Source organism: Dysidea avara, chromosome 7 (genome assembly GCF_963678975.1).
Source record: "Dysidea avara chromosome 7, odDysAvar1.4, whole genome shotgun sequence".
Taxonomy (NCBI): domain Eukaryota; kingdom Metazoa; phylum Porifera; class Demospongiae; order Dictyoceratida; family Dysideidae; genus Dysidea; species Dysidea avara.
In genome coordinates this window covers 10,632,277-10,645,056 of record NC_089278.1, presented here as the reverse complement: position 1 = coordinate 10,645,056, position 12,780 = coordinate 10,632,277, and the positions used below count along the sequence as shown (strand labels likewise).

General features: G+C 38.3%; 1 protein-coding gene across 3 annotated transcripts; it reads left to right on the top strand.

Moving 5' to 3' along the window:
- The first annotated feature begins 2,525 nt into the window (after window positions 1-2,525).
- Window positions 2,526-10,833, top strand: LOC136259647 (alpha-L-fucosidase-like). 3 transcript variants are annotated; one of them, XM_066053133.1, is made up of 10 exons: window positions 4,325-6,652; window positions 6,699-6,770; window positions 6,882-6,980; window positions 7,033-7,163; window positions 7,439-7,572; window positions 7,635-7,732; window positions 7,786-7,918; window positions 8,029-8,114; window positions 10,323-10,407; window positions 10,455-10,833. In XM_066053133.1, the coding sequence occupies exons 3-10, from the start codon at window positions 6,950-6,952 to the stop codon at window positions 10,750-10,752; spliced, it is 996 nt and encodes a 331-aa protein (XP_065909205.1). In that variant the 5' UTR covers window positions 4,325-6,652; window positions 6,699-6,770; window positions 6,882-6,949; the 3' UTR covers window positions 10,753-10,833. The 3 variants fall into 3 exon arrangements, with proteins under 3 accessions (XP_065909204.1, XP_065909206.1, XP_065909205.1); XM_066053132.1 differs by lacking the exons at window positions 4,325-6,652; window positions 6,699-6,770 and adding an exon at window positions 2,526-2,723; XM_066053134.1 differs by lacking the exons at window positions 4,325-6,652; window positions 6,699-6,770 and adding an exon at window positions 2,594-2,727.
- Window positions 10,834-12,780: the final 1,947 nt, after the last annotated feature.

The window sequence follows — 12,780 nt, the reverse complement described above, 5'->3', positions numbered from 1 at the left end:
CCACATCTGTAGGTATGGGAAAGGCACATCTTGCCCATTTACTCAGTGAGTTCCTAATGTTCTGTGGTTATGAGCAGGCTTTGCTGTAGTTTGGGGTTCTCCTTGCTGCAATGTGTATCGGGATTGCATTCTAGATCCAAGCATCCCATGTGTGCCTCCAGCCATCAACCCTGCTGTTGCTGAGGGGCACCTGTCTCCTTTAGAACAATAATGTAATAATATTATATACAGATTTAATATTGTGCTTGCTTCTTTTTTTTTATAAAAATAGCTATGTCTACCAGAACAATGTAACTTAATTGTATCTGTTCTAACATGACTGTTGTATTAGAGTAAGTGTTGTATTAGAGAGACTGTTGTATTAGAGTATATCTCTAGTCAGCCAGGTGTGCAGCTAGCTAGACCAAAAAGAAGTAAGGGTTTACTGTTAAGTAAATAGCTAGATTGTTAAGAGGTGGGGTCCATACTCTTCCGCTATCAGTCCACCTAGATCTTTATCTGATGGGTGTGGTCACAAACCTATCGCGAACCGGATCCCAATCGTGAAGTTGCAGATATCTAGCAAGTGTACCTCTTATAGTAGTGCCGGGACTGAAGCACTTTTGAAATCCAGCTCTGAAACAATTCTGTGCTGTCTAAATTTCCTGCTGAAAGAAAGCATTACAGAAAATTAATGCCTCAATATGGTTTTGTTAAATGACGAAGAATACAAGCAGCCTGATTGAAGATGAAAGGAAAGACAAGGCGCAGAGGGCCTACACTCTTAGGAACCTCAAAAGGCACATCCCACTGGTGAGCCTGTTATTGTAGCATAAAATGGTGACCATGTGCTGCTTCGTTTGGCCTCTAGCCTTGTGACTGTGGTCAGGCAGTGAGACTAAAATTCGAGTTTTGGCAATTTTTAAAAAATTCTATATCCGGCCACCTATAAGTGTTTTGTTACATTTAATGCTGTATTATGTATTATATGGACTAGTACTAGTGATTTTCATTGCGTAAAATTTATCTAGGATGATTTTTGACGGCAGAGTTTTGGGCGGTGCATGAAATTTTCGAGGGGATCCCTACTTAAATGGTACTACCGTAGTGTGCATTACCAACCTTATGGATGCACTACCAGTAGCCTTGTGCCTCAGGATGTTTCAGACTCCCTGTATTCACAAGCTTTAGTCTTCTCACAGGTCCCTAGCAGGATAGCATTTAATATAACCCCCTTGATGGCAAGAAGTCAATGATTAAGTGGAGGTTGAATGCAGAGAAGATCACAGATCCCGGCTGTTGTGACTCCTCTGGCACATGCCCAGACTGCATGTTGCAGGGGATCAAATCACCGCTAGATCTGGAATTTTTTTCTGTATTCTTCAACGTTTCAGTTACATGTTTCAGACTCCCTGTATTCACAGGATTTAATTATCACAGGTCCCTAATGGGATAGCCGAGGGGATAGCATTAATAAAAAAACCTTCTTTCTTATTTGTGTCAGGGCAAAGGAAAGAAAAGTGGTCTGAGCATGAGACTCAGTAAACTCTCAAAATATTGTAGTTACTGACATCAAGAGTAGTAATTTGTTCTATCAGCTGAAAGTGTCCTAGCTAGTTAGACACTCTCCCTCCCTTGTACTCTTACTGGAATAGCGTAGATTATAGAGGATATTATAAGCTATTAAATATATAAATTATTACAGATAATACTGCGGTCAGTTAAATGGGTACTCTGAAGGATTTGGAATGTCGGTTACCCAAAATACCTATAATTATGTATCACGTGATTGAGCTGGTGTGATTAGTGTAAGACAGGTAAGGCGAGGGCTAAGGTGCATAATGGCGAGTTGGTTGGTGATGCTTTTTAGTTGTTGGGACGGTGACTGCTGATTATGAACCAAATTGGGCGTCTCTGGATGCTAGACCATTGCCATCGTGGTACGACGAAGCAAAATTTGGAATCTTCCTTCATAGTCTCGCGTGCCAGACGGTTTGTGTGGGGGCGGCAAATAAACCGTCTGGTCACTGTTGCACACTTTCCGTGAACTCACTGGAATGCAATTAGATTACATCACGGCATTGTTTTGCGCCAAGGATGATACAATAATCGTTCCAATCACCTCCTTGAGCAGACTAAGACAATAATTGTACTGGTAATGTCCTGGTGACGTATTCGAAACATTACTGAACGTCTTCCTCGACAATTCTGTCGTTTCACAAATCCGTAGCGAACCACGATCGTTCTTATACGAACGCTTTTAAGAGCCCTGTACTAGGGAAACAAAGATCCTAAGCCCATGGCGTTGTTAAACTTTCGAAAAAGTGATCTGTAGCCAAGATTCAGTTCTTTATTACACTAAGAATTTGAATTATTAGTGGTTGTGTCGTCACAGAGTGCGCGAAGCGATCTGATTGGCTCTGCCAACATTCCAGCAGTGGTCCCGGAATGTGTGCAACAGTGACCAGACGGTTTATTTACCGCCCCCACACAAACCGTCTGCCACACAAACCGTCTGGCACGCGAGACTACTTCCTTCACTGGGAAGTATATAGTGTTCCCAGCTTTGGAAGTGAGTGGTTCTGGGAGCAGTGGCAAGGAGCCAAACCACAGAAAGCCCTCGTGGATTTTATGACAGAGAATTACCCACCAGGATTTTCGTATCCTGAGTTTGCCCCAATGTTCCATGCGGAATTGTTTGATCCTGTTGCATGGGCTAAACTATTCTCAGAAGCAGGTGCTAAGTAAGTAAAGAAATAAGTGGTTACTGTATATTCGCTTTAGTAGTGTGGTGTAAAACATTACAGGGAGTATAATGGTCAATATAATGGTAGGGTATCACTCAGTGGTACAAGGGGTGGTCAATATCAATATTCCTGTAGAACCATCTGCGACCAGGATTAAGGTTTTTAATCAACGAAAATATACCTTGTTCACCTTAAAAACAGCCTTGATTGCTTGATAATTTAGCACATACTTGTTGTTTTGTTTGGAAGCTAGCTTAATCAACACTTTCTAAGACGTCTTGATCACTTGATTCAGTGCTAATTTAACCCTCGATCACTTGATCCCAGTCGCAGATGTTCTATGGTAGTGACTACCCCTTGTGGTAACACATACCTAATGTCACAGTAGTTTCATATTCACAGGGTATGCATGCTATTAGAGAATGAATTTACTTTGCTTGAGGTTTGTTGAAACTGTCTTTCTAAATGTGACAAGGGGTCCTTCACTGTAAATTCAACAAAGTTTCAAAATTTGAACCAAATTTCCAAGTAAATTACCACATTTTATGAAAAAGCAAAGCGCATTTATCTACAATTTCATCCAGCAATTTTGAAACAAATTACAAATATATTTCTGACCTTTCAACTCCTGTCAAAGTGGCGAGCAAAGTGGTTTAGAACTAAGGTTGAATGGTTTACCAGCAGAAATGTCTCGTACAGTTTCAATTACTCCACTAACAGTACCCAGTGTGCTTGGTGCAGGTGGTAGGTGTGGTTTCAAACCATGCTATGCTGTAACAAACCTGCTGGCACATGAACTGAACTATTACACCTTAGAAATTACATACCTCACTCAACTATTGTACCACTGAACTCTTGTTTGATATTGGAAATATTTCAAGTTAAATTTCCAGATTTCTGATTAAATTTCCGCATTTCTGAAATTAACTTCCAGCCACCATCTACAATTTTTCTACAAGTGAAGGACCTCTCAAAGTGTGCATGACCACATTGTCAGGAGTAGGGAAGGAGTAGTGTTCACGTTAATTTGATCAGTGCTCACAAAAATTGTGTGGGCACAAGGATTTTGACATTTTGGTAAGTATGATAGAAGAATCTCTGGTAGGTATGACAGAAGAGTCCCACAATGTTTATATCAGCAAATAGACATATCATATTATATTCTTTCTCAAGTTGAGCCCAAAAGTAGTGTTTTAACCTGGCTGATGTCCAATTATCATACTGTAGAGTCGGGTTGTTAAGCGCATGTGCTTATAATTTTTGGAGAAAATTTTGTAAAATCACACTATCTGTTTGGCACATATGTCTAATAAATAATTATGGTATCTTTAACATGGAATCACTATGTTGTACACCATGCCAGCGCATAAGCATATTTGACTCCATTTCTGGGTGAAATCCTTCATAATGTACAAAAGGCTGATTTGCTGTATACATTGGAACCTCAATTATCTGAACACCGATTAACTGAACACCCAATTATCCAAACACCAAATCGACTGCTCAATTAGAGTTATTTTGTCCACAAGTGTATGCTTTATTAGAGTAGTTGAGCAAAGTTTTGTACATATAAATGCATGGATGTTCAATTTTACGTACTATTCGATTATATGAACACCCTTTCCCCAATTAGTTCAGATAATTGAGGTTCCACTGTACATAGTGAAGAGAGACCTCGAGGGAGATGGGAACACCTCCTGCACAACCTTTATGTAGCATTTTATACCTACCTGGTAACACACACAATTGATTATACCAGACTCAGGGGCAGATCCAGACTTTTGGAAAGGGGGTTAAAGTGAAATGACATGGTACTACATTGTTTGGTTTGGTGAGACAATAAAAAGGTCATAGCCTGCTGACAATAAGTGACTACCCTATTAGAGTATCTCGATCTTGGTATATATACCCCCTGTATCCACCACTGCAGTGGGGGGAATTTGCCCCATGCTGGATCTGCCATTGAGACTGGGGATGGCATCAGCTGAATTTGGCCAGAAACCTTGTGAATAAGTAAGTACAGTGGAACCTGTGTTAATGGTTATCTCTGTTAAGTAATCACTTTTGAACAACCATTGTCATGATTTCCCTTATATTTTCCCATACCAATGTACTTGTTGTGGTCTGTATTAAGCAGTCACCTTTCACGTATGGCAGCTAGTCAAAGAATTCACCTATAAATGACTGTATATGTAACTTCCAGTGTAATTTCAACTCTCATTATATCACCCTTCAATGAATACTATAAAATCAATCTGGCTTCAAGTTTTCAATGGCCATTGGCAACATTCATAGCAAGCTCACCTGGCACAGGGAAAAATTGGCAAATGGACCTTAGTTAGCAAAACTAAAATTATTAACAAAGTGCATGCTCTTGTTTAATTAATTACCATGCTATACCTGGCATTCCATGCCTGGAATCTAATATTCAAGACTATACAGTAATCAACTACAAGGCAGTCGACCCTGTGGACTAGTGGATACAGTAGCACTCATGTTGTGTCTAGACTTGAGGATACCACGTGTTCTCAGTAGCCAATGGCACTGGCAGGATTATGCAATGGCCCTTGGCATTGCAAAGTTACTGCTCAGCAGCAGATTAGTATGCTTCAAAATATATAGACTTGTCTGCATACTAAGCAAACCACAGAGTGGTTGTTTTCCTCACAAATGAACCATTAAATGGTTCTATGGAATGGTTTGAATTACCATAAAACCATTCCCAAAGCTCCATCATGTCCTCAGACAGTTTGTGTAGTTTACCATTGGACTTGGAAAATGCAGTCAACATAAGCAGACCACACTAGATATAACTTTGTACATTTAGATTTCACAGCCAATTTCCAAAGTCAGACTTACGTGGTCTCTTTTTGTTGACTACTTTTTCCAAGTTCAGTGGCAAGCCCAGTGTACCAATGGTCCGGGGGGTTGACAGAACCCTGGATAACCCCTATAAGTTGCTATACAGTTATGTGGTGTTGAATATAGACCTATACTGTAAATCCTCTCATTTTAGCCTGTTTTAAGCCTTGAAAAGCCTGCAGTAACTAGATCTATATGCATTTTGTCTTCATTGTGAAACTGGATGTCTTAGTTGCAGGTAAATTACTCACTTATTCAATCTGAATTCAGTTGATGTCTGGTGTCTCCAGTCTGGCACAAGAATATGGCAACTTACTTCACTGCTTGATTTTTCCCAGATTTTTTGAGGCCTGACATGTGCCTAGTATGCATTGTAAAGATGCTTTAACCCTAATTCTGTCCTTGAAGTATAACCCTTACTTGTTTATATACCGAAATGATGTGAGTATGCAGGATTAGTAAAACTGCATGTACACTGTAATTATATATGTCAGGCCACATCCATCAGTTGATTGGAAATCGTAGTCTAGTCTTGTAGCACCATCATCCTTCAGATGGGTCTAAACTTAATGTTAATATGTTTCAAGAAAAATCAACAACTAGGGAAAGAAATAAAGCCACCAACCATTGTCCAGATATATGTGCTTGTAACAAAAGATCGAGATAACTCTAATAGAGCATTCAACCACTCTTGTAGAACAGTGACATCTTAAAGTAACTACTTAAAGTAGATCGATACTGGTATTACGGAGCAGGGGGTAATATGGGTTGCATAGCATATATAGTGTGTTAAATCCTGCAGATTTCGGAGTAAATGGATAACAACCTATTCAGATCATCATAAATGGTGATCATATAAGTCAACCACAAATCTAATTCGGGAATAATATAACTCCTTAAACTTGCTATATCATATAGGAAAACTGTCTTGTACGAAGACATGAAGTGTATATACAAAGTCAATTAAACTGTTTTATCTATCTACAGAGTCCCTTCTACCCTTTCCATATAACCTTTACCATAATCAAATATGAAATAGACAACTTACAAGCACAGCATCTCAGGTAACAGTTTTAGGTGATAGCAATGCTGTGAAGTTAAGTGTCTCAGAACTACCACCACTACTCTAACTACACTGTGAGAATGGTTGAAATTTGTCCTGGGGACAGACCACCCAAAATGGTATGCATGTCTGTTTCATGCTTCAAACTTCACTGTGTAACTTACATTGTCTCTCTGTATACTTTGTCGATGCCCAATTAAAGTAATCACATTCTTTGTCTGAAAAATTAGTATTGACCAGCAAACATCATGAGGAGTTCACCAATTGGCCATCCAAGTACTCATGGAACTGGAATAGTATGGACACTGGCCCACATAGGGACCTTGTTGGTTAGTGTATAGTAGTTGCAATCATGTGTTAATATTTAACTGGTATTTATAGGTGATCTTGCAGCTGCTATACGCAATAACACTAACATTCATTTTGGACTGTATTATTCATTATTTGAATGGTTCCATCCACTGTACCTTAAGGATAAGGCAAACAAGTTCACAACACAAGAATATGTATCAGTAGGGTTTGTCATAGACCCTTTGGGTTACAGTACATCATTAATTTTAATATCCTCCAGCATTTAGACTACAATCTGTTATCTTGGACCCTTAGTATTTGTCAAAAACTTATAAAAGTAAAATAGCCAGTTCCATTCAAGATAAGCTAATTTGTATATGGAATGTCTACAGAGGCACAATAGGATAATCACCAAAAAGCAATTTCTATTGATAATGATATGATACAAAGAGGGTCTGTCATTTGTTTCACATACATATTGGACTATATACCACAGGATGTTATGCTTCCACAATTGTATGAGATAGTAAATGGCTATCATCCTGAAGTGATATGGTCAGATGGAGACTGGGGGGCTAATAGTACTTACTGGAATAGCACTGAGTTTTTAGCATGGCTCTACAATGAAAGGTACAGCATACTGTTTATTTCTTACACTGGATACTTATGAATTTAATTTATTTTTCATGTAGTCCAGTGAAGGATACAGTGGTTGTTAATGATCGTTGGGGTTCAGGAGACCATTGTACCCATGGTGGGTACTTCACCTGTCATGATAGGTTTAATCCTGGTGAGTGTTGTACTCCTGAGAGTTGTCATATCATTTATTATTGTATTTATAAGGTAAGCTATACAATCACAAGTACGAGAATGCAATGACAGTGCAAAGAACTTCCTGGGGATACATTCGTAATACCAATATTAGTGGATATCTCTCTATTGAAGAGTTGTTAAATCAGTTAGTTAGTACTGTAAGGTATGTCTGTGTGTGTGTGCATGCATGTGATGTGTGCACAAATGCATTACAGAAAAATGTGAAAGAATGTCACTTTATGTGTATAAATACTTATCGCTCATATTTTTCAGTACTGGTGGCAATATGTTGATGAATGTGGGCCCTAATCACGATGGGAGAATAATGCCTATCTTTGAGGAGAGACTTCTACAAATGGGTGAGTGACAGTGGCATCATCAACCTTGCACAATTTCCATCAAATATAATTAAATGCGTTTCCAGTATTGTTAATAGTAAAGTATCAGCATGAGGCACCCTTAGCGTGGTGCACCCTTACTGCCCAGAATAGGTGGTTTTTGGATTATGAAAGCATTTATGACTCTAAAATGCAGTGTTACGATTAGCTTCATGTCTATACTTATGGAAGCTATAAATACTTTTTCCACTGTCAAAATGCTTTTCTATTTCTATCTTCTAAGTATCTTACAGTGCATTTTTTGCCATCAAGTTGTGTCTACCCTAAGCCTGTTTGTGTTAGAGAGTATATATAATCAAGCCTAAAAATGATCCAACTTTGTTATATAGGTTTGTATGTAGCTTCAAAATCTTTCCTAATTTTCTACTGACTAAATAACTGGCTTGGACACCTTCAGACAAGTGTACTTGAATGAAAAGTGGCTAATGGCACCAACTTTGCTTTTGATAGCTGACAGGTAATCAGGAACTGCACAGTTCAGGCATTATGAAGTTGTATTCTATTCTTTTTGTCCTCTTCTTCAGGCGTAAGATAAGGCACCAATTACTATATGGTTGTGTCATACCAAAATGAATCCATAACTGTCAGTGTATGGACCGTGCCTTCTACTATGACAAGTGATTGTTGGCAGATGTTCTTTACGCATTCTATCCAATGTGAATGACTGTGTAACTTGAGTATGCCAAAGACCAAATTTCAAGCAATTTTGTATAGTTTAATGCGTGAGAGGTTACCATGTGTATAAGTAGCAAAAAAAATGTAATTGCTGAATTACTACAAAATTACAAAAATGGTACACTACGAAATTTGGCACTATACGGTAGGCTATTTAATTTAATGCCATTCTTCCCAATGATGTGCAGTATTAGGATTTGCACTTCTCACACTTTGTTTTCAGATATGTTCACAACATTACAAACAAAGAACATTATGAGAAGCGCACCTGGAAAATATGGACAATTTACATTATAACTAGTATTTTTTTAAATTTAAAATGAAGTAGGCTAATGTGCCAAAGTAGGGACTTTCCACCAAGCTATGTTGTAATACCATCATTCATCTCTTGTTTCACTACTTTTTATTGCATAGATCCCTACTTTATTTTTAATTTGGAAATTAATCCTTGATATGGTTTTGTTGGATGAAGAAGAAGGCAAGCAGCCTGACTGAAGATAAGAGACAAGACGCAGAGGGCCTACACTCATCGTAACTCCAAAAGGCAAATCCCACCAGTGAAGTGGCATCTAAATCAAGTCTGTAACCTTAGCCATTTACTGAGGTACGTTTGTCTGCATGAAGCAGGTATAGTAGGCAGGCAAGTAGTTAGTTAGTGAGTAGAAAATTCTGTTACATTTTTAATTCCATCGGAAGTACTTTTGGCCACTCTGAAGACACTTTTGGGCTTAATTTTCTATCTTACGGCACTATGAAGGTATTGTGAGGCTGGTTTCTGGTCAATATAGTTTTTTTAATGGTACTTAATTGTTAGGCACATGTTCAGACGAAAAAATAAGTCAGGCACCATTTTGATGCAATATGTGGCCTTTTGGCATACTACGGCACATACAATACGCACATCATAGATTTACTTTTGTCCTCCTTTGTGTCCCATTCCTTCTCGCTGACAGAGCAAGGTGTTGATTCTAATACATGTTGGCTTCATCAAACAGTATGGTAGTAGTGTATAAGTGGGGATCACCCAAAAGTGACGCATGCCGCCAATTTTGCTGCCTTTAAAAATGATCCTAGAGAAATATTACACGACAAAACTCACCTTTGTGGAATAATATTAGTCCATCTAGCATGAAATACAGCATTGAAAACAAGAAAACACTCTGGATAAAGATTTTTTTAAATCACCAAAACTCGAAATTTTGTCTGCTGCCTCAATGCCTGCCTCACATTCTCAAGCCTAGAGGCCAAACTAAGCAGCACATGGCCGCCATTTTATGCCACAATAACAATCTGAAGGTTGCCTCCACTGAATCTGTTCCTGAAGTGTGCAGCAACTTGCAGAACAGGGTAAATGTACTAGCTGACCACATGACCAGTATACAACACCTACTAGCTACCCAAATACAACATAGTCTACAATGCTACATCAATACCTTAATGTAATCACATTGTTACCATAAGTCCTCTCCACTATATATTAACAACTCTTGTCAGGATCATGGCTGAAGATTAATGGTGAAGCCATTTATGGCTCAAAGCCATGGAAACGTCAGAATGATTCTATAAACAAAGATGCTTGGTTAGTTACCACTGTCATTATTTGGTATTCACTGAATACTGCTATAGGTATACTATGGATTCTACTGGGAAAATAGTGTATGCTATCTTTTTGGCCTGGCCTGACAACTTCATCCTACAACTGGGTGATGTAATGGCTACCAACCAAACTGTGGCAACGCTATTGGGATATACTGGAAGTATTAAGATTAGCTGGCAAGATGGCAATGAAGGCATCAATGCCACCCTTCCCTGCCTTCCACCCAACACACCACTGCAGTGGGCTTGGACCCTGAAACTAGAATCTGCGATGGCTCGTCCTCCGCTTGATAACTGGAACAGGAAGCAACAGAATGTTTTAAAATAACCGTTTACAGTTTTGCTATATAATCATTGCACTAGAACTGTAGGATTACCTGTATAATGCCATTAAATATCATTGTATTTATCACAATGATAGCAGTTGTGGCTCAGCTAAACTGACTGATACTTTCTGTACTGAAATACTGTCAACATTGTATTTTTTTAAAAGATGAATACTTGTTAGCCAGCCAGTGGGCGAACAAAAATGTGTTCAATATAGCGGAATTTACAGCTTTGGTCTTATTACACAAAAAGGTGTTTTCATGCCCATTTTGTGTGAATTTTCATTGGCTACCAAATGGTGTAATTTTGAAATTTACAGCTTATGAGCTATTGGTAACTTAGCTATGTGTTCAAGTGAACACATAGCTATATGTACACTACAATACATGCACTGATGTGATGCTATCATGCTGCATTCTAACATAGAGTTCATAAAAAGCTGCTAACAAAAAAAACGATGGGCATATGATGAGCATGTTAGTGAGGTTGAGAGAGCTTGCTTTTCACCATTGGTGTTTGCAGCTACTGGTGGCATGGGACCCACTGCTACAACTGTTTTTAGGAAGCTTGCCTCTATGTTGGCTGAGAAGCATAGCATAAATTACAGCAAATGCCTATTCTGGCTGCGATGAAGGCTTTGCTAGGGTCTTCAGTGATGTGTTTGAGGGGTCATCGCTCTTCAAATTGCAGTCCATCAACATTGATCTGGCCTACTCTGAGAGTCGCTTGGAGTCTGGTGGCCTTGTTTGATCACTGTTTTTTCCAGCTGTCCAGCACTTTAATACCTAGTGCTGGGGGTGGTGGCAAGGGCCCCAGGAAAAATATATATATATATATATATATACTGAAAACAAAAATTAACATGATTTTAAAATTAAATTGAACCTTACTGATGTGGACCACACAGTATGTAATTTTTTTGGAGGGAGGGGGGTAAGGGTAGGCCTGCAATTGATGATATCCTGCTGTATATCCAAGCAGAAACTGAAGTGCTCAGTGCTGTTATACATTTCTTTCTTTATATTTTACAAAGTCTTTTTAATTACCACCGACAGTAGCTAATTTGTTGAAATGTGTGACAGTATGGAGATAGATTGAATAGCGTTCACTATCAACCTTATGGATGCACTACCAGTAGCCTTAATTGTGTCTCAAGACCTTCTTTCTTATTTGTCGGGGCAAAGGAAAGAAAAGCAGTCTGAGCATGAGACTCATTGCACTCTCAAAATATTGTAGCTACTGACATAGTCACATAGAGGATATTATTAAGCTATTAACTATATTACCGTATGCAAGGAAATTTTGACGTCAAAAAAAAAATTGATGAATTTGACGAATCGGTTTAATGGATGAATTTCATAATAACTAAAGTTGCCCCTAGCAACCTGAATTTTGCAATATTTGTAGGGGTAAATGTCTATAGTAACATCTCCAAATTTTAAAATGATAGCATATTATATAGGTCGTGAGATGCAACATTTTAAAGTTTGTCATTTTTCCATACATTGTTTATGAGACGGGGTAACAGTTGCCCCTTCTGGGCAATCACATAAATAATCTGTGGGAAAACAACAAATTCAATTAATATCATTTTTCAATTTAAGTAGCTGTGAATCTCACAATTAACCTCTCCAAATTTTAAAGTGATGGAGTATATAAATCATGAGATATGACATTTTGAAATTTGTGGTTTTCTCATACATTATCCATGTGATTGCCCAGAAGGGGCAACTGTCACCCCCTCTCATAGATAATGTATGGGAAAACTGCAAACTTTAAAATGTCATATCTCATGACCTATATATGCTACCCTTTCAAAAATTGGCGATGTTACTTTTGACATTCACACATACAAAATAATGTAAATTCAGGTTGCTAGGGGCAACGGTTTAAAATTCCTTATTATGAAATTCATCTATTCGTCAAATGTTTATAAGCGCCCTTAAAAGTACAGGTTTTGGCTACAATTTCTTCGTTTTCATCAACATTTTATTCGTCAAATCTGCTGAAGTCTGAATTCGTCAAATTT

Excerpts from the sequence above, each read along its gene's own strand:
- LOC136259647 (XM_066053132.1), top strand. The coding sequence starts at position 2,666 with ATGCGGAATTGTTTGATCCTGTTGCATGGGCTAAACTATTCTCAGAAG. Across the intron at positions 7,164-7,438 it reads CAACACAAGAATATGTATCA|GATGTTATGCTTCCACAATT; the intron begins GTAGGGTTTGTC and ends TATATACCACAG. Across the intron at positions 7,573-7,634 it reads GCATGGCTCTACAATGAAAG|TCCAGTGAAGGATACAGTGG; the intron begins GTACAGCATACT and ends TTTTTCATGTAG.